Genomic DNA, 21661 nt, shown 5'->3' with positions numbered 1-21661 from the left:
GATATAAACATCATTAAGATGTAAACATCATAATATCCAGGCATGACTTGCCTTTGTTCCTTTTTTTATTACTCTATATTTTAATTTTGAGATTGTGTTGATCATTCCCTGCTGTTGCATGCATTTTAATAGGTTGCATAATAAAAAAATTTTTTAAAAAATAAAATGAAGATGATTATTTGATTGTGGAAGCCAACAACACGGCAGGATGCTCTCCCCAAAATTTCTTAGTCAAAAAAATCCTTTGAATATTTCTTTTTGAAGGTTCATCAGTATAATTTTGTAAGTAAACAGTGATTTTTTTTCCAGAAAAGGAAGAGAGGAAGGAAGCTCAGAAAGATGGGTTCTTCTCACAAGAGCCCAGCCTGTACTTCCTTGGATTTGCAAAGAATTGCCATATTGACATACAAATTGCATGCAAGAGAATCTGTGGGTTTTTTTTTTGCAAACTATCAGAGTCCCGATAAGCATAGAGCAGAAAGTCTGCATCACATGCTAGAACATATGTATAAACTGAAGTGAGTTTATAAACATATGAAATAATACAAAACACAGGGAGAAAAAGGAACAAAATCAAAGGTTCATACATTTCAGGGAACATAAAAAACAGAATCATTTCCAGAATCCAGAAAAGCTTGCAAAATTGTGCATTGCTAAAAAGCTTTGCATGCAACCCTCAGTCTTTATTATTCAATTAAATAATTTTGCTTTTAGTCCTCCTCTTCTTCCTCCTACCAAAGATTGGTAATCAGGTAGATTCTAGATTGCTTTCACATCCATTGGGAAGAGGCAAATTCGTGGGCCAAATATTAAACTATTAAGGAAACTTAACAATGGGAAAGTATTATAGCAAGCTGACATTTCATTGAGAAGTAGTGGATTTTCTAAGAATAAAGACTGTGGGAATGGATAAAATCCCAGGATTAATCTTTGGGTTACAATTAGTGAACCGCAAATGATTGAAAAATGATTCTTAGTCTTTTTCACTCTGCAGAATATTATGGGATTTGGAGATACTTCATAAAACCTTTATGGCCCATATCAGGTTCTCTCAGGCTGGCAAGTAGGACCTTTGATTTATGAATACATGAATTGTTCACCATGGGTAAGAGACTGAATTTGTGCTTGAAACAGAAAACAGATTGGACTCACTAAAATTACATTAAGAAAGAGAGAAGTGGGCTATGAGGCCAGGTAGAACAGGTAGTCCTCGACTTACGACCAAAATTGAGTCCAGAATTACAGTCATCGATCATGTGAGCATGCCTGATTATTTTTTCAGAAGCCATTAAGCAAATGTTGTTAACTGAATGTTGCTGTTATTAAGCAAGCCTGTTTTCCTCAATGGATGCTTTTTACCCGAAACCAAAAGTAAAAGCTTTTTCATGGCAAATAATTTGAAAATCATGGTCATGTGACCAGGAGATGCTGCAAACAGCCATTGGCAATCACATGACTAGTGTGGGGTGGAGGTGGGTTCGACCAGAGCTTCTAAATTGAGTGATAAGTAGTTCTGGGAAGATCTGTCATAACTTTGAACAGGCTCTAAACAACTGGTTGTTCAACGAGGACTACCTGTATGTTTTTCACCCTTAGACCCTTGCAACTTCCCCATGGACACATGAACCAAATTTGGATGCTTGGCAACGGACTCATACTTATGACAGTCGCAGTGTCCCGAAGTCATGTGATCCCCCTTTGCCACCTTCTGGCAAGCAAAGCCAATGGGGAAGCCAGATTCACTTAACAACCATGTTCCTACATAACAACTGCCATGATTCATTTAACAACAGTGGGAAGAAAGGTTGTAAAATGGGGCAAAATTCACTTAACAAACGTCTCACTTTACCACAGAAATTTTGGGCTCAATTGTGGTTGTAAGTTGAGGACCGCCCATACCTTGTCATCTCTATCTTATTCACCCTGACAATGTTTAGGTTTAGAAGGGAGCATGGAAAGCAATTGTAGTCTATTTCCTTCAAAGCAGAGATGGGCTCTAACAAACCTAGTTAATGTCCTGCATGAAGCTGAAGACATCCCTTAGACAGAGACAGATGACACCGTGTCTTTCAGATATTTTAAGATGACAATTCCCATCATCATGCATGCAAAACATCTGGAAGTCATCTGGCTGACCACCCCTCCGGCAAACAATGGATCCAAATCTTTATCATTGTGCCAAATCCAATGATGTACAAATGGACTATTAGCTGTCAAATCCATCCCAGATGTGTTCAGCTACAACTGCAAATTGGCAGCCAGCAGAGTCATTAGGAATTCTTGGAAGGGGGACTTAGGCAGTAATCCAGTAGTATTCAAGGTCGGGTCAAGGATAACTCGGCACGGCCAATTCACTGAGGCCAACTCTCTCTGGGACAACATGACCCAGGACAAGAGTTATTCTACATTTTGAATACTTCAATTGAATTGTTCAATCGTCCCTCAGAGAGTGGTCCAGGGGTAAGTTGGCTGTGGTGAGTTGGTTATGCCAAGTTGTCTCATTCCGTCCAAGGTCACCCCCCCCTCCCCAGCAGAGGAGCCTGCCTAGGTGCCACATACCCAGCCGCAGCCGATCCCTTGGAAACTCCCATTTGTTGCTGTCGTAAGGAAGACGTTCGCACTGCTCATCCAGGGGCATCTCCTCTGGGTCCATTATGATGGACAAATATCCAGTTTTAATATCGGTGGCATCCGGCTGAAAGAAAAAAAAGAAACTCCCTAAGATCAGAATTGGAAGAAGGTGGATGGAGCTGACGACTACAATTGAACTCAACATTTCTGTTGCTGAGATATATAGTAAGTGAATTTTCCCATTTTACAACCTTTCTTGCCACAGTTATTAAGTGAATCACTACAATTGTTAAATTTAGTAACATGGTTGTTGTTGTCTGGCTTCCTTTTGACTTTGCTGGTCAGAATGTCACAAAAGGGGATCATATGACCCCAGGACACTGCAACTGTCATAAATATGAGTCACTTGCCAAGCATCTGAATTTTAATATATTGTATTCATGGGGATGCTGAAATGGTTGGAAATGTGAAAAATGATCATGTCACTTTTTTCAGTACCATTGTAACTTTTGAATGGCCACTAATTGAACTGTCTACAGAATAGTTGTACTTTCAAAAATGTGAGAGATGGATAAACTACCTCTGTTTAAATCATCAAAGTAGCCATGTCTTTTTTTTTCCAGGAATCGTGGGATTTAGAAGCTGCCTCCAGCTGACTCTGCAACTAAACAGCTGTAGGCGAAGGAAGACTTTTCTCTGTCATTAGTGGCACTATAGAAATTGACTACCAAACAGCTTTAGTTTCTTTCAGTGTTTAAAGTGATTCATTTCTAAGCCTAAAACATGAGGATCACCTTACTTTTCTGAGTTTCCGGATGAAGAGGGTCAGAAGGAGCCAAAAGAGAGTGGCTGCTAAACCAGTGCAAACCAAGATGATAACTTCTATGTTGGATTTTTCTTCAGAGCCTGAAAAAGACACAAAAAGATTTCCACTCAAGATCCATTGACCCTAACCCTAACCCACCACTCCATCAAGCTTCACTTGCATACCTGTATTTGACAGATTTTGGTTGTTTAACAACAGTTAAAAGTGATAGGGTTTGTAGTCCCAGCATAAATTGTTGGAGACAAACCATCCCATCTTGCGCCTCTCACCTTCTATTTTAATAAACGCCCGGGTACTGTCTTGACCCATCTCGTTGATCGCTTGGCATTCATACTGACCCTCATCATCCTTTTTCACTCGTTCAATCACCAAAGTGTTGTTTTCCATGGAAATTCCTGGAGGAAGGAAGGGGATGGTTGGCAGAGGGGGAGGAAGGAGCATTATTTTCAATGCATCATGCATTAGAAAGTATTCTTGCCCCCCCCTGAGAAATTGGTGCTGGAATTGCTTGGCCCCATTATGGAGCATCAGGAAAAAGAAGTGTAACAGTCAAGATAGGGTTCACAACTACAACCTTGGTGGCTACTTTGAGGATTTTTTAAATCCCCTTGTGGAAGCCTCGGATAGAGAGAGATCCAAGGACAGGTGAGGGTCCCTTCATTTGAAACTGATCAGCAGCCCACCTGGTCCAATTTTATTTGAGCTGAAAGCAGGGTCTCTCCAAGATTTCAGGGAAAGACCCTCTTTTACATTTTGGCATTTGTGAAAGTCGGTTTTCGAGTGTTTTGTGTCCCTGTTGTTCTGTACAGATAATCCTCAGCATACAAACTTTCATTTAGTGACCATTCAAAGTTATAACACCACTGGAAAGTGTTTTTCACACTTCACAAAGATTCCCATGGTCAAGCGATCAAAATTCAGACGCTGAAAATTCATGAGCTGCAGTGGCGCAGAGGTTAGAGTGCAGTACTGCAGGCTGCTTCTGTTGATCATCGGCTGCCAGCAACTTGGCAGTTCGGATCTCATTGGCTCAAGGTTGACTCCGCCTTTCAAGGTGGGTAAAATAAGGACTCAGATTGTTAGGGGAAGATGCTGTAAACCACTTAGATGGGGCTGTAAAACACTGTAAAGTGGTATATACGTTAAGTCTAAATGCTATTGCTATTGCTTGGCAACTGGTTCATATTTATGACTGTTGCGGTGTCTTGGAGTCATGTGATCCCCTTTTACAACCTTCTGACAATGGAGAAATCAGAGTCAACATAACCATGTTACTAGTTAACAACTGCAGTAATTTGCTTAACAATTGTTGTAAGAAAGATTGTAAAATGGGGCAAAACTCACTGAATAACTGACTTGCTTAGCAAGATAAATTTTGGGCTCAATTGTGGTCATAAGTCGAGGACTACCTGTGTTGCTTTGCACTGAAAGGGAATTCTAAGGCCTGCAACTTTGCTCTTGCCAGAGCAGTGGGCAGCTGGAGGTAGTTCAGTCCACATTTCCTGGCTCTCATCTTGCCAATCGCTAGGTGTATTTATATAGGAGCAGAAGGAGGACTGTGAGGTCCTTGGTGCTTTCTGAGCTTGGTTGTTTGCTTGGGTTTCATTACCCAAGTAGGTAACATCATTAGTGTGAGGGAGGATGGGATTTGCTTCAGTTGCCAAGTGCTCAGATAGCAATTTCGTGACTGCAAGGGTGCTGGGATGGCAGGAACTCCAAGGACCAGTTGGAATCAGTATTTGTTCAACACCACTGTGACTTTGAGCAATTGCTCAACGAATGGTTGTAATTCAGCAACTATCTGGATATGGCAGAATGTAGCCTGGAGATTCCCAGGAGGGAGGGGCTGCATTCCAGAGGATGAAGTGACAACAAAGTCTAGGTAGAGAGGAAGAAAAAAAGAAAGTGCCCAGAAGAAGGAACTCTACATGTCTGTCTTGGATTTTGGGGCTTGACACTGTACTTTCTCCTGCTATATTGGGAACTGAACTTGGGACCTTGAAAATGATTCCACCCCCCTAGTTATCTATGATTCCCCATTTTCCAAGAGGCCACCTGTGACCTTAACCGAAAGAAAGAAGGAAGAGTAGCAGCACTTATCTCAGAAGGCTCACCTGAAGCAGGGGCAATGCGGTGGCCATTTTTCAGCCAAGCAATATCAGGTTTTGGGATCCCATTGACTTTGCACTCCAGAACAATGGTGCCACTCACATTAACCTCCAAGTCAGTAAAGTTCTCCATAATGTAAGGAACTGTCTTAACTGCAAACAAAAGGAAAATGACATATATTAATACCAAAAGTATTGCATTTCTGTGGTCACTGAGGCAACCCTGAACAAAAGCAAATAAGAAAATCATAAAGATCAAATCGCTGTTGACTTACTTTGTCCATTAGCCTAGAGACTGAGTTATGCAAATTGATGGCCACGCCTCCTCTGACTGGACTGGTTCAGTTTTGCACGAAGGATCAGCCGGCTTGAGAGAAGCAAAAGAAGCCTAGAAGTCAAGGTAAGTCAGAATGTCATAGGAAAACATGGAAGTCCCAGCCCAGAACAGCCGAAGCCGAGGGTGGGTTTGGATTCCCCTCGCAGCGCACATAGAAGGACCGTTCAGGTAAGTCAACAGTCATTCTCCTGTACGCTGCTTGGGGAATCCAAGCATGGGACATGCCAAAGCAATAGACTTCAGGGGCGGAACGAGGCTGGTCTGGTGCCGTAGCCGAAGAAGCTAACCTTTGCAGCACGCGCCGTCCAAAGGATGCCTCAGCTGAGGCATAAACGTCCACCTTGTAGTGATGGATAAAGGGTGATGACGATGACCAGGTTACTGCCCTGAAGATGTCCTCCACCGAGGCCTGCATTGCCCAGGCCGCCATCGTGGCCACGCTCCTGGTAGAATGGGGAGTGATGCAACTGGGAACCGGTTGGGACCGACAGTTGTAGGCTAGGGCAATACACGCCTTTGACCAGCGGCCAATGGTATGCAATGATGCCTTCTGGCCCATGGTGGCAGGTTGGAAAGACACGAACAGGACCTCCGTCCTTCTGAATGACGCAGTGCATCGCACATAGCGGCGAAGTGAATGACGAATGTCGAGATGATGCCAACGCCATTCTCAGGGGTGAGATGACTGTGGACAGAAATCCGGGAGAGTGATCTCTTGGAACCCGTGGAACCACGAGTTGACTTTTGGAAGAAAGGTTGGGTCCAAACGTAGTACGACCTTCCTCGGATGGAAAATGCAGAGATTGTCCTGGACAGAGAGCACTGCCAACTTAGACACATGCCTGGCCGATGTGATGGCTACTAAAAAGATAGTCTTAAGAGTCAGTAACCTGAGGGAGATGGTCCAAATAGGCTCGAATGGAGTCGCCGTAAGGGCATTGAGTACTAGGGAGAGGTCCCAGGTGGGGTAGCGATGAATGATAGGCGGACTAAGGTTCACCGCTCCCTTCAGGAAGGCCCGCACCCCCGGGTGTTGAGATAGGGGTGGCCTCACCCACCGCCAATTATGGTAGGCAAAGCCGCAATTTGATGGCGGAGGGTGTTACATGTTAGTCCTTTGTCCATGCCCATCTGTAGGAAGTCCAATACCTGCGGTATGGTTGCCCCGGTTGGGTCCACACCTGTTGCTCGACACCATCTGCAGAAGGTGCGCCAGGTAGCCTCGTAGATGCGGGTTGTTGACGGACGGCGAGCCGCCTGGATTGTGGAGATGACCTTATCAGAGAAATGCTCTGACTCAGGATCGCCCGCTCACATGCCACATGGCTAACTGTAACAGCTGTGGATTCGGGTGGATGAGGGCTCCTTGCGAGAGTGATAACTGGTCATCTGGAATTCTCCATGGGTGTGAGATGGACAGATGGACAAGGTCCACATACCAGGGGCGCCGTGGCCACATCGGTGCGATCGGCAGCACCTCCGCCCATTCCGCCAGAATCTTCTGGATGACCAGTGGTACAATTGGCAGAGGTGAAAAGGCATAAAGGAGGCCCTGCAGCCAAGGTGCCTTCTGCCCCTGGTACCTGGAACTTGGTGTAAAATCGTGGCGGATGTTTGTTGTCGAGTTAAGCGAACAGGTCCACCTGCAGATGACCGAAGCGACTGGACAGTTCTCGGAACAGGGCTGGGTTCAAGCACCACTCTGTCTGATCCACCATGGTCCTGCTCAACCAGTCTGCTCGATCCAGGGCATGCCCCCCCCTTGAATTGTCTCGCATCCGTTGTAACTACAATCCGCTCCAGTTTCTTGCAGAGGCATCTCTTGAGGATGTGGGACGACATCCACCAATGGAGCAACAGAGACACCTTGGTCGGTAAGCGAACCCTGGCCTGAGAGTGACTGGTGTGAGCCCTTTGGAATGGGGGGAGATACCACTGCAGTGGTCATGCATGGAACCTTACCAAGGAACAACATCTATGCAAGTTATCATCTTCCCTAGAAGTTGGGACAATACCGTGAAGGAGGGTGACCTCTGATTGAGCACTTGATTCACCAGTGACTGCAGGCTATGCTGTCTCTCTCTTGAGAGAGAGAGACACCACACAAGTCTCCGAATTGATGATTGTCCTGAGATGCAGCAGGGACGTGGTCAGGTGCAGGTGACTCTTTGGAAAGTTCAGTACAAATCCATGATCCTGCAGGGTGTCGATCGTCAGCTGTAGGTCGCGACAAGCCTGGGCCCGGGAAGACGATAAGACTAAGGTGTCATCTAGATAACAATGGACTCTTACGGGAACGGACCTCAGCGAGGCTGCGATCACTGCTAGCAGTTTGATGAAGGTCCACAGGGCCGATGATAGGCTGAATGGTAAGGCGCAGTACTAGAAAGGATGCCCCGCAAAGTGGAAAGTGGAAGCGCAGAAACCTTCGATGGGCTGGATGTATTAGCACGTGTAAGTATGCCTCCTTGATGTCGATGGAAATGAGGGGATCGCCTTGGCGAATGCTCGCCAGAATACTCTTGAGTGATTGCATTTTGAATTTTTGGTACTTTAGGTAGAAATTGAGCCATTTCAAGTCAAGGATGGCCCGTCATCCTCCCGAGGTCTTGGGAACTAGGAAGAGTATGGAATAAAACCCTAGACCCTCCTGCCCCCTTGGCACCTGTTCTATTGCTCTGATGGAAATGAGATGCTGGATTTCCGTGTCCATCAGGTGCCGCTTTACCTGACACCTGGGCACCGGGCATTTGATGAAACATGTCGGGAGAATGGTCAGGAACTCCAGAGTGAGGCCCAGCCTCATGGTTTGAAAAGCCCACGCGTCTGAGGTTGTGGTTTCCCATTGGCGGACGAAGGTGGTTAAACGCCCGCCAATAGGGCCACCCTCTAGCAAGTCACCGGTACCTACAAAAAGACTGGTTGTTGGCACCACGAAAGGCCCGCCAGGCCTGGGCCTGCTGTTGGTAGTGGTTTCTGCCTCCATCCCTAGTATTGGCTCTGTCCTGAAACCTGTCCTGGGGCTGAGAAAAGGATCTATTATATAGAGGTGTGTAGAGGGAGGGAGGAGTACCCCGACTCCACAATATGAAAGGGTTGCCTTTGAGAATACGGTTGTTGCCTCCGATCCGTGCGCCTAGTGGTCAAAGGAAGTATCTTTCGCTTGTCCCTCATTTCAATCAGTATAGGATCCAGTGTTGCTCCGAATAGGGAACCGCCCTGGAAGGGGGTGGAGGCAAGGCGCCAATTGAATCGTACGTCTGCCTGCCAATGGCATAGCCATAACAGCCGACGAGACGCTATGTTGTATGCCACAGCTCAGGATGCGAACTTGGCCGCATTGAGCATGGCATCCGAGGAGAATTCTAAGGCTGCCACCAGTTTGACCACATCCTGATGAAGGCGCAAGTCCTCTGGACCTAACCTCTCCTGTAGTTGCCTTAACCAAACTAAGGAAGTTCTATTGAAGAACAAGGCGCTGTAGCAACCGCTTGGTCATTTTGCGAATAACGAGCTCCGCCTTGCGGTCTTCAGCCTTCAATCCCTCTGAAATCTCAGATGGAATGAGGGCTGGGGAAGCCAAGGCCGCTATCGGCGGGTCAACAGTGGGAAACTGCAAAATGGTGTCCAATTCCGGAGTGGAAGCATAAAGCTTTCTATCACCATTGCTAGGGGGCGAGACTGCGGTGGGCTGGGACAATTTGGGTGATGGAATAGCCTCTTGTTCTTGTACTTGTTCAGTGAACAAGCACTCCATGGGATCAAGGCCCACCTCGGTACTGGCCTAGGTGGTTGCGCCCCCCAAATTGGAGGTGGCCTTGGCTTTATAAAGTAGAGATTTAAATAGGGCTGGTCTGAAAGAGGCCTGAAAAAGGAACTTTATCCTGAATCAGACCTTCATCATCTGATAACTCTAAATCCAAAATCTCACCTTCCTCCCCTAAAACAGACCCCTCACTGTAGATGGAAGGCAATGGAGAAGGGGGATCAGCCTGAGAGATGGCTAAATCTCTGGCAGAAATCAAATTCCTAGAGTGTTGACTCCTACGCTGTGATTCTGTATCCACTCCCCTAGATATGGCAGTGGCAATCATGTCCCTGAGCCCAGGGGAGAGGTCAAATTCTGAAGTATCCTCTGGTCTGCTGCCATCAGCGTGGGCTGGGCTCAGAAGGATCAGATGAGCCCTGAAGGCCTGAGTCAGGTCCTGCAGTTGTGAGATCCTGAGGGAGAGGGAGGTCTGGGGACCAACCTTGAACTCCAGTTAGGCCGGAGGTAGAAGGCCCTTCAGGCAGCAGGATCCCTAGACCCATTCTTGGTCTTACTGGTGCGCTTAGCGGCCCTGGCAGGAGCCGCTGAGGTGGTGCGGGATCTGTGGCTGGCAGCCCTGGTGGTGGTCCTACCCACTCTAGATGAGGCCCCCAGTGGCATCGGAGGACAACTGAGGAGAGGTGGAAGCCCCAGCGCTGCCCCCGGTAATAGAACGATCCACCATGTAAGCTAGATTGAAAAGGCTCAAGCTCACATTCACTGAAATACCAAATGCTGATCGCAATTGAAGCAGGAGGCGGTGAGAGATCAAACTCGTGCTCCAGTAGAATGGTGGCGAACCGACCTCCGTGGAGCAATGAATCTGGTGATTTTACATCACTATGGGCAGGAAAATGAAGCCACACCCAGCCAGACTGTTTGTTGGTGCGAAAAGGGCTCCAAAATGGCCACCGCAACCAACAGCGGGGGTGGGAGATTCAAATTGATGAGGTACAAAGGCTGCCGCCAGAATGGAGAACGCCTGCCTCGTATCTTGCCAGCGACCGCAGCCACGTCTTCCAGAGGCTCTCGAGGTCGAGGTAATACAGGGAGCCCAGCCATATGGCGATGGGGGCGTCCGGGCTCCGCGCGTCACCAGGCAACCATGGGGGGAAGGAGGGGGGCGACAGACAGTGGCTAGAGCGGCCGGCGTGGGGCGGCAAACTGATCCCCAGCTGCAGCAAGACAAAACAAAGGCAGCGAACCGACATTCCCACAACAAACAATGGCACACCCTCGCCTCCAATAAAGAAGTTCCTTGGCCCTGAAGGCTCCGGGAATGCTAAAATCCAATTGCCACTTTAAACGAAGAGAAAATAAACCTATTTGTAGAGAAATTTACCGCTCCGTGAAAGGAGCTCAAGCTGGTGAAGGAAATCCAAGCTAAATAATAATAATGATGAATTTGTCTAGTAACCCAGAGAGAATAATTTTGCATCTCTTTAGGCTGGACTGAGTTAAGAAACTGAACCAGTCCAGTCAGAGGAAGTGTGGCCAGCAATTTGCATAACTCAGTCTCAAGGCTAATGGACAAAGTTAACCCATGCTTGGATTCCCCAAGCAGCGCACAGGAGAACAACTCAGCTTGGACACCACTGGTATTTAAAAGTAAATGTTGGCTAGAACAAAAATGTAAATTGTTAATATGGAGATGGACAAGATCCATCAATTCCATCAAAGGGTCATTTTTGCAAGGGCTGCCCTTTGTGTAAATAGGAATATTGCCAAAATTGTACCTGCATATAAGTTGGAATATTGCCGGAATTGCCTTGTTTGGCATTTTTCAATGCTGTAAATCAAAACTGCTCATAAATAAGTTCATAATATGGAAATGTAAGAAAAAATAGTATTCTCTTAGAGAAGGGGTCTTCAAATTTGGCAACATTATGACTGTGGACTTCAAGTGCCAGAATTCCTCATCCAGCATGGCTGCCTGAGGAATTCTGGGGATTGAAGTCCACAAGTCTTAAAAGTTGCCAAGTTTGGAGCCCATGTGTTAGAGCAGGGCTTCTCAACTTTGGCAATTTTAAGATGTGTGGACTTCAACTCCCAGAATTCCCCAGCCAGAATTGAAGTCTATATATCTTAAAGTTTCCAAGGTTGAGAAATACTGCATTAGAGAAAAGTATAGGCCACATGGCGGACAAGAGCATGATGGGACAGATGTTGCCACTCTTCTTACATTTTATGCTCAGCATGGTACTTTTCTCCAGCTGCTTGGTGCGATTGTGGTAGCTTGACGCTCGGCACTTGTAAAGTCCTGCATGAGCCTGGGAGACATTATGGATGTCCAGCACTAAGGAGATGGAATAGTTGTCCACCTTCTTCTGGGTGAGAGCTGTGGGGACTTCCTGCAAGGTGGGGTCGTACCAGGTGAGGTGATCATAAAGGTACTTGGAGCACTTGCAGGTCATCTGGATGTGGCTGGTCACAATAGCTGTCATTTGGGAGTCTGCTTCCAGGCTGGATTGCATGTCTGCAAGAAAGACCAGAGAGAAGCAGACCAATCATTTGGAGCTGAGTATATTTCCACCCCTGAGAAGAAGGCTGCAAAATACACGTAGACCACCATTGAGCCCAAAATTTATGTTATTCAGTGGAAAATAAGCTAAGTGAGCTTTGCCCCATTTTACAACCTTGACACAGCTATTAAGCAAATCACTGCAGTTGTTAAGTTAATAACCTGGTTGTTAAGTGAATCTGGCCTCCCCATTGACTTTGCTTGTCAGAAGGTCACAAAAGGGGCTCACATGACCTTGGGAGCCAGCAACCGTCATAAATATGAACCAGTTACCAAGAGTCTGAATTTTGATTCAGACTGCAAAGGTTGTAACTGTGAAAAATGGTCGTAAGTCAAATTTTGTAATGTGTAAGTCGAGGAGTACCTGTACAGTGCAGGGTTGGAGAAAGTTGTGAGCACTTCCACAAAATTGTGACAATTAAGGATTTAGGGTTAGGCTTAGTGATTTAGCATTGTGTGACTTCCAGTGGGGCATGAAAGGCTGGCTTTAAGAGCCCCCAAACCAGAATGGGAGACCCTGAGCAAAGAGCGTCCCCACCCTCTACAGAAGGGAAGGAGTGAGAGCAGCATTAGATGATTGGAAAGACATAGCTAACTTGGTTCTGCTCATACACATCAGAAATGCAGAAGCAGTTGTAAAATAGGGAGTGCTCATTGTGTGTGGGATGGAGAGAAGGAGGAGAGGAAGAGGAAAGGAGGAGAAGGAGAGGAGGGGAGAGAATAAGAAGAAGAGGAGATGGAGCGAAAGAGGAGGAGGAAGAGAGGAAAAAGAGAGGAGAGCCTTTTTATATAATGTATGTATGTATGTATGTATGTATGTATGTATGTATGTATGTATGTATGTATGTTATCTATCTATTTATCCATCTTGAGTAGCACAGTAGCCTAGTGATGGAGCTCTTGCCTCACAATCAAGAGGCTGTGAGTTCGATCCTAGGTAGTGGCAGGTATTTCTCTCTCTAGACGCAATGAATAATTGTCTGCTGCGAACTCCAAATAGGCATCAGGAAGGGTGTCCAGCCAGTAAAAAGCCAAGCTCTGTTTGGTCTCCTTGATGATGATGATGATTGGAACCCCAATGCAAGGGATTACAGGGTCATTAAAAGAAAAAAATATATCGGTTTGTCTGTAAAGGGGTTTTGATTGCATGATTATAGCCACCATCTTGCCTTTTTTGACCTCATCCCCATGAAAATCATTGCAGGTTGCATCTTTTGAGCTTCCATCAGATATTTCCCGGCCTTTAGGGATGATGCCCATTCTTTACCTGTGATATAGAACCTGATGCTCCTCACTTCGGACTTCAGCTTGTTGGTAGCCACACAGTAATAGATTCCGGAGATGTTGCTTGATGTCATGGTCAAAGTGCTTAAAACCTTCCAAAGGAAGAAGAGAAAGAAAGAGGTTACTTTCTGATGAAACATTTCCCTGTATCCACAAAAAGCTGCAGGGATGTTGCTTGGTGACGTAGTACAAAACAGAGTTGGCCCTTCCCTTTGCTTGCAGTCAAGATCGATTGTAAAAAATACTTCAAACGCTACAGATTATTCATGAATGAAAAGTACACAATGGACTTGAAACAGGTAATGGCACAAAGAGGGCATCAAATGGGTTATATGAGCTGTGGTGACCCAGTGGCTAGAATGCAGTACTCCAGGCTAACTCTGCCCACTGTCAAGAGTTCAATCCTGATCGGCTCAAGGTTGATTGAGCCTTCTGTCCTTCCAAGGTTGGTAAAATGAGGATCCAGATTGTTTTTTACCATATTTTTTTTTATTTTCCATTTTCATAGCATATAATCACATGCATACTATTACATAGTCAATATCTTGTTGTATTATTAAGTAATTACATCAATTCATCTTGCCATCAACTACCCCCCCCCAAAACCCCCAGTTATTGGCTCTTCTGCTCTCCATACACCATGTTTATACCTTATCCGACACTTTCTTCCCCCTCTCTCCTCCCCCTCTCTACTTCCTTTCTTCCCATCATCCTTTTCTACTCTACTTCCCCTTCCTTTCTTCTTCTCCTCTCTTCCCTTACCACTCCTCCTTATACACCTCATATACCCCCCCTCACCCTCTCTCCTGTCCCTCTCCTCCTATCTTTCTTCTCTCCTCTGCTTCCTACTCTTCCTCTAATCCACTTGGTGTATTTCAGCTTCTGAGCAAACTCTCTTTTGTGTTGATGGTATTTATAATTCCATTTCAATATACATAAAAATAAAAAATAGCAGTATACATATACAATCACATTACCTTAAAATCCAACACCCCTACTCAACCTAGTATATTCAAACCCGCAGTAAAGCATTCCTTAAAATGACTTTGAAAATTCTAGGGGGATCCAGATTGTTGTGGGCAAGAGGCTGACTCTGTTATCTTCTTAGAGAGGGCTGTGAAGTGGTATATAAGTCTAAGTGCTATTGCTATTGTATAAACCTTAGTGATTGATTAAAACAAACTTGTAATTTTCTTGGAGAAAATTGAAAACGAGAGTGGTTAGTATAAAAGTGGCTCTATTTTCTAATAACTGGTAATACATGTAGTCCTCAACTTACAAAAGTTCATTTAATGACTCTCCAAAGTTACAACGGCACAGAGAAAATTGACAAAATTGACTGTTCCTTGGTCATGCGATCAAAATTCAGATGCTTGGCAACGGACTCATATATATGACGGTTGATTATCCTGGGATCATGTGATTCCCTTTTACGATCTTCTGACAATCAGAGTCAACTGGGAAGCCAGGTTCTCTTAACAACTGTGTTACTAACTTAATGACTGCAATGATTTACTTAACAACTGTGGCAAGAAAAATCATAAAGTGGGGCAAAACTTCCTTAACTGTTTCACTTAATAACAGAAATTTTGGGCTCACTTGTGAAGTCAAGGACTACCTGTGTAAGATCTATTTCTAAAGTCTGCCCAGGCATTTCCTCTTGGGAGATTTTGCTCAAGCTATTAAAAAAAGGGGGAAAAACCATGGAAGGATAAAAGGGTAGATTTCTTTGTAAGACAAATAGATGTTCATGCAGGAATTTTCACAACCCAAAGCCCTATAATTGGGGGTGGAAACATGGACAGACTTAATTAGGGACAAACCAATTTTGTAACTAGGATGGTGCAATGCAGCAACTTCTTACAGAGAAATCCATGTGGCCTTATTTGTGACATGATTAAGTTGGACTGATAAATGTCCTCTTTACCTGCATGTTGTGATTCCAGTTTGTGAACAAGGTACAATTCAATGTAACTCAAGAAGAAAAACTTCCAATAAGGGAAGTGGGAGCCCTTCCAACCAATCCCACCTACCAAGAATGTTGGACCACGGATCCTCTACAGACTCCCTGCCCATCCTGATCTGGACCAGCGTTCTTGCCTTTACTTTGAAATAGGGTGAAAAAAAGTTGTGGGTGACTAGAGGAAATGATAGATGCTGAAATATTATTTTTGTTCATGAATGCAGCTTTCCTAATTATTGAAGACAATGACAATATCAGGCTTGAACATATATAAACAGGTTTGTGTGTGTGTGTATGTATGTATGTATGTATGTATGTATGTATGTATGTATGTATGTATGTATGTATGAGGATTAGCAATGATTCTGTTTTAGCTTCCTAACCTCTCCCAGGAGCTTTGAGCTGTGGTCCTGGCAGCATTTTTCTGCTAGGTTTAACTTATAAAATGAATTAACCCAAGGCAAAATACTGACCTGAATCATATCGATGGGCTGAAACATTAGATCCTCTAAAAAATTTGTCACACAATCTGCTACACCCATCTAGAAGTCTTAACTTCCATTTGGCTTTCAGTTTTTAACTCTCCTGTTATTTTTGGAATGATGTTAATATTAAAGCCAAATGAGGTTAACCTCTAAATCATTCTACCTTGAGCAGCTGGCAACCATTCTTCCTTAAAAAAAAAATCAGAAATAGTTGATAGGGATTGCCTTGGAACATTTTCTCTTCTCCATGCTCCCACTTCTGGAGTTCCTGGAAGAGAAGAGCTGCTTTTTCTGGCTCTTATTCTCACCCAAACATGAAAGCAATTACATTTTAATTAGGGGAAATGTTTTCTTCTTGTTAGGGTTCTGATGAAAAATGCAAAATGAAGATGAGTTCACATTATAATGATTGATTCTGCATAAGGCCATTATTTGTGGAAGTGTTTTCAATCTGGGATGGCAAATTCCAGTAGTTCTACTCTGAAAAGGACTTGTATCTGTCTCCATTTTGTAGAAAATGTTGGGTGGGTTTTTGTCATTCAGCCAGATTGTTGAAGTGGCAGCAGATGCCCAGAGAACTAAGCAGGCCCTTAACATCCTCTGAAAGGACGTAGACCCTAAGCCTACCCACTCAGATCGAGGAACAGCTTTAGGGCAAGAGCTGACATTCTTGAGGGCACACAAGAACAAAATCAAAGTAAAAGATAGGGGAAGGAAACCATGGAACAAGGAATAACATTAAAGGAGGATCTGACTTCCCTTATACTACCTGTTGGATCCTGAAAGGTTGAGAATTGGAGAGCCTAAATGTAAAACCAATATGCTCGAGTGGAGGAACTTGGCAGATAACAACACACTATGTGAATAGACACAGAGCCTGGCCCATCTTCTGGTATGTCGGTTGGTACCAGAAAGATGTACCGGTAATTATCTATTTTTGGTCAATGACGAAACCAAGAAGGGGGCTTCATTCTGGCAGTTTAAAGTTTGATCAAGAAGCGAAGAGGAGGATTATTGTTGGGGGATCAGGTTTTTGAAAACAGCCACAAACTGGCTATTTGCCCAGGTTATTTTAGCACAAACTGTTTTTTCCTTTAGAGAATCCAGTTGATTTATTATATTTGACGGCCTAATATTTCCTGCAAAATGTTGGACTGTATCTAAGACTCTCCCTTTCCTTGTGATCCTGTGAAGATTAGAGGGAAAGGAGGTGACTTCTTCTAGATCCCCTTCTAACTTCACACCTGAGAAGAAGCTAAAACACCTGGAATTGGTCATGATCCAACACTCTAAACATGTTAGTAATGGTGATGGTCAACTTTAGTTTTAGCTGGGTAGCACATATTTTGACTTGTTTTCCTGTTCTTGGAGCTACAGTTGATGCCACGATGCCCAGAAGGCGCATGGGCATGAGATTTTTAGCTTTTAACCTTCTCATGGGTTCTGGCACCTACAGCTGTGCTCCTTGGCTTACAACCACAACAGCAGACGGCCCATCATATGTTCTCATCTGCTAGTTTTCCATTCAGGCTCCTTGAGTTCAATCAGACTTACTTATTTTTTGGAGTATAAGACACACCTTTTCACCCCCTAAAAGGGCATGGAAATGTTGGTGTATTTTATACACTAAATATAGCCATTTTTGGCCCCCCAAAGCCCTGCCCCTGCATCCCATTTTTCACAAAAATGGGAGAAAAATGGGCCATTTTTCACCAAAGGGGGTGTTTTTGCCTTCTTCCATCTGCCAGGAGCAGTCTGCAGGCTTCAGCAGGGCTGGGGGAAGGAAAATGCCCCCGTTTTGGTGAAAAACGGGGGCATTTTTGCCATCCCCCAGTCCTGCTGAAGCCTGCAGAGTGTTCCTGGGGGCCAGGGAGGACAAAACATTTTTTTCTTACTTACAGTATCTCTTCGAAATCTTGGTGCATCGTATACACCAGTGCGCTTTATAGTCTGAAAAATACAGTACTTCCAAATAAGTGCACAAGGGTTGCCTTCATCAAAGGAATTTGCTTTGTATATCTGTGTATCTATGTGGGTATTATATACCACCCAGTTTGTTTATTACAAACTTCTCAGGAGTACCTGATGGACTAGGATGTGTATGATATACACATAATGCTAGACACATCACTAGAAGTCAAAATCATGAAACTGCATCTCCCTTACTTTATCTTGCAGGGGAATTCCTGGAGGAAGCAATTGTGTTTCGAAGTGTTCATAATAAAAGGAAACCAGTCCATCAAAGAACACGGTGGTTGGACACCATCAAAGCTGACACCAGTCAGAAAAACTCAAAGAAGCAGTGCAAGATTGGAGGACATAGGAAGAACTGGCCCATGGAATTGCAAAGAGTTGGACATGACTAAACGGATAAGATCATCATCCTGCATGGCGTAAACACTGCAATGGTGCAGTGCCTGGGGACCATTCATCCAAAATGCTCTTGTGAATGAGGGACTGTGAACACAGCACCTCCCTGTAACATCTGCTGCAGCTGTGTCTCTTTCTGGGGTTCTAGAGAGAAAGACATGGCTGCTTTGTGCTGTCCTCCACTTGCACACCCACATGCAAAGAACTATTTTGAAGCTCCAGTTCAAAGAGCTGCACAGCCCTAGTAAGTACATAAATAAAAATGTAAGTCATGTCACAGTGCAAAAATTCCCAGGAGATCAATTACTTCACAGCTCTTAAATCTTGTACAGATAAGGAATTTGAAAGCATGCAGTTTAAATAAGAAACAGCCATGCCTCTGTTTATTCCCAGGGTGACTTTATGATTAAAAAGAGAATAATTTATTATTGAAATGAGTGACTGGGCCAGTGTTATTTAATTTTGGCTTAGATTATTATTTCCTTGCCTTTTTGATAGTTCAAACTAACTACAACTATTTAGAGATAAATAAAGGCAAAACAGGGCAGCCTATAAATCGATTTAATAAATAAATAAAATAAATAAATAAACAGCTATCTGATTATGGATTTCCTAAGGCCATGAAATGCTTTAATGGCTTATTTTAAATTTATCTGGATACTTAGTTCATTTGTAACTTTCTAAAATCAAAGTTTTAATTATCCGTTTGCTGTTTATTCCAAAAAGATGTTTATAATTTCTAGTTGAAACTTTATTTCACTAAGGACTGAAGGAAACTCACTTGTTGTAGTCAGACTTTTGATTTAAAGTTTTCTAATAGCTGAAAAGCAGTTAACAAGCAAATTTCCAAAAGTGACTAGAAGTATAGTGGTACCTCAATGCTCAACTGTTTTGAAACTCATCAAATTTGGTACTAGGTGTATTTGGATGTGAACATTTTGTCCCAGTACTCATCATTTGTTTGGTACTTAATGCACAAGCTAGAACCTGTCAGTGTTGGGGGAAATTAGTTTGGTACTCATCATTTTTGGTACTCATTGTGCCTTCTGGAATCAATTAAGGATGAGTACTCCTGAGGTACCACTGCATGTGAACCGAGTTTCCTTTCAAAGGTGTTAACTGTGGTTTCATCAAGATGGCTGCTCTCTCATCTCCCAGAGCAATAAAACTTCCAGAGATGGCTGTCTTCAAGCAAAGCAGCAGTATGGCGCCTTTGTGGACAATCTCAAGTCCCATCCTGGTCCAGATAGAAATTATCAAAGAAACATTCTATTTCCTGGCTGTTCATTCAATGTGGTTGTTGATTCCACTTTTTGAAGCCACCTTCAGCTTCCCATTTCTTCCTCCATAGTTTGGAATTAATTATAAGGAATTCTTCCCATGGAAAAATGCTTTTGTTTTGATTTTTTTAAAAAAAAAATGATTTGAAAAATTGGACACTAGAGGGAACTAAAGATTACAATTAAAGGAAAAGAGCACAGAAACTTGATTTACAATTACAGAATGAGACGAAGTATTTTAACATTAGATATGCTAAAGAATATTTTTGAACAACGGACTCAAAAGTTAATTTTAATAGTGTCACCAGAGAGCTCTGCCTCTGTGAAGAGTTAAAACTGATAAGGAAGATGGGCATGTTCTTACCTGGAAGGATTGAGACTCATATCCTTACAGTGATGGGAATATAATTCGGAGAGTTAGCAATCATGATGCATTTACAATGGTTGCAGCATCCCAGGGTCACATGGTTGTCATTTGCAATCTTCGCACTAGCAAAGTCATTTTGGGGCCAATAAAGGTTTACTTCCAAATGTAAGAGTCCTTACACTGTCCTTACCAGAGAGGTGGGTTGCTGCTGGTTCACCCTTGACACTTCTGGGCGCACACATAAGCGAACTGGTAGTAAAATAAATTGCAACCCACCACTTGTCCTTACCCTTGTAATGTATATATCATTTTGAAAAGAAAATACTAGGAAATATTTCAGTTTTGGTTTCCATTATGTAAAGCCCCGCGGGTGGGGTGGAGAAGATCCCCCGCCTTTTCAAATTCCCACTTTCTTTCTCTACATCTTCTTATTAGTCAGAGCCACCCATGAGTTGGAATGAAGTGACCGAATACAGATATGTTTGTTTTTTCCCCTTTCCTGGCAAGCGGGCCTGCTTCCAAATAAAGTCTTATACTACAGCTACATTTCATTTTTAAGTAAGTTGATAGGACCTTTGAGGGACCCAGATATATTTTTGTAAATAAAGTTATTTCTAGGGACTTGTCTTTGTGCTGTGGAATGAGCCAGTTTCCCATGGTTTTAATTAGGAGGGTCAAGCTAAATTCAAGAAGGCAGATGGCTTGGCCATGCAGGGGAGCTTTCTTAGAGAGTCAATCACTACAGACAGAAAGGTGAGAAAACAATGGAGATCACGGCTCAAAGATGTTGTTTAGACCCAACTCTTTTCTGGAAGCTGAAGCTGAAAATCTGGAGGCTGAAGCGTACAATGAATGGTTGTAGAAACTGGATATGTCTAGTCTAATGAAGAGAAGGACTAGGGGGTGACATTCTAACAGGCTTCCAATATTTGTGGGGCTGTCACAAAAAAGAGGGAGTCAACCTAGTCTTCAAAGCACCTGAAGGCAGGACAAGAAGCAACAGGTGAAAGCTTACCAAAGAGAGAGCCAACCTGGAACTAAGGAGAAATTTCTTGACAGTGAGAAAAATTAATCAGTGGAATGGCTTACCACCGGAAGTTGGGAGGGCTCCGTCACTGAAGAGACTAAACAGACATTTTTCTGGAAAGGTTTAGGGTCTCTTGCTTGAGCAATGAGTTGGATTAGAAGACCTCCAGAGTCCCTCCCAATTCTGTTATTCTTCTGGGCATCTGTATCAGCCTCAAAGGTAAGACAATATGCCTGAAAGCCCTTTGGAAGAATAACCTACATCATAACAGAAAAGGCCCCATTTACAAGGAACTGAATTACTCTTAGCATTATTTTATTCTCAGTTTTGGTGAATCTGCTACCTGCAAAGTGGAGTCCTTGCCAGGAATAAAAATCAGGGCATTTGAAGACCCCACCTAAAGATTCCTCCTTCCTTGTCTGGGATGAATTTGTTGGCCACTGGAGAAGCAGCTTTTGCATCTGTTAATCCCAACTGTAGAAGTTCTGATCAGCTCCTAAATTATACTGCTTTAAAAAAGGATTCAAAGGATTCGGGATTTAACCTTTTAAAACTGAGTGAGTTCTAAAACTTTAACTCTTTTAATGAGATGATTATTATTGGCTGGCTGGCTGGATATAAATTGTAACAACAACAACAACAACAATAACAACAACATGATGATCTTACTGGCAACATTACAATGTAGCAGAGGTACCTTTTGTATCTTTCCAT

The 21661-nt window shown here is 43.7% G+C and overlaps 1 protein-coding gene across 2 annotated transcripts in view; it reads right to left on the bottom strand.

The window, feature by feature from the left end:
* Positions 1-21661, bottom strand: part of LOC116515685 (vascular endothelial growth factor receptor kdr-like) — a 210198-nt gene that overhangs the window by 42498 nt on the left and 146039 nt on the right. For both annotated transcript variants that reach the window (XM_032227845.1, XM_032227846.1), the window contains exons 12-17: positions 13439-13547; positions 11833-12126; positions 5512-5658; positions 3667-3792; positions 3371-3477; positions 2560-2695 (exon numbers count right to left, since the gene is read on the bottom strand). In XM_032227845.1, the coding sequence (XP_032083736.1) occupies positions 2560-2695; positions 3371-3477; positions 3667-3792; positions 5512-5658; positions 11833-12126; positions 13439-13547 (919 nt within the window). The remainder of the gene's footprint in view (positions 1-2559; positions 2696-3370; positions 3478-3666; positions 3793-5511; positions 5659-11832; positions 12127-13438; positions 13548-21661) is intronic.

The sequence above is a fragment of the Thamnophis elegans genome, chromosome 12 (assembly GCF_009769535.1).
Source record: "Thamnophis elegans isolate rThaEle1 chromosome 12, rThaEle1.pri, whole genome shotgun sequence".
NCBI lineage: Eukaryota > Metazoa > Chordata > Lepidosauria > Squamata > Colubridae > Thamnophis > Thamnophis elegans.
Note: the sequence above shows the minus strand (reverse complement) of the source record. Positions and strands in the feature narration are given on the sequence as shown.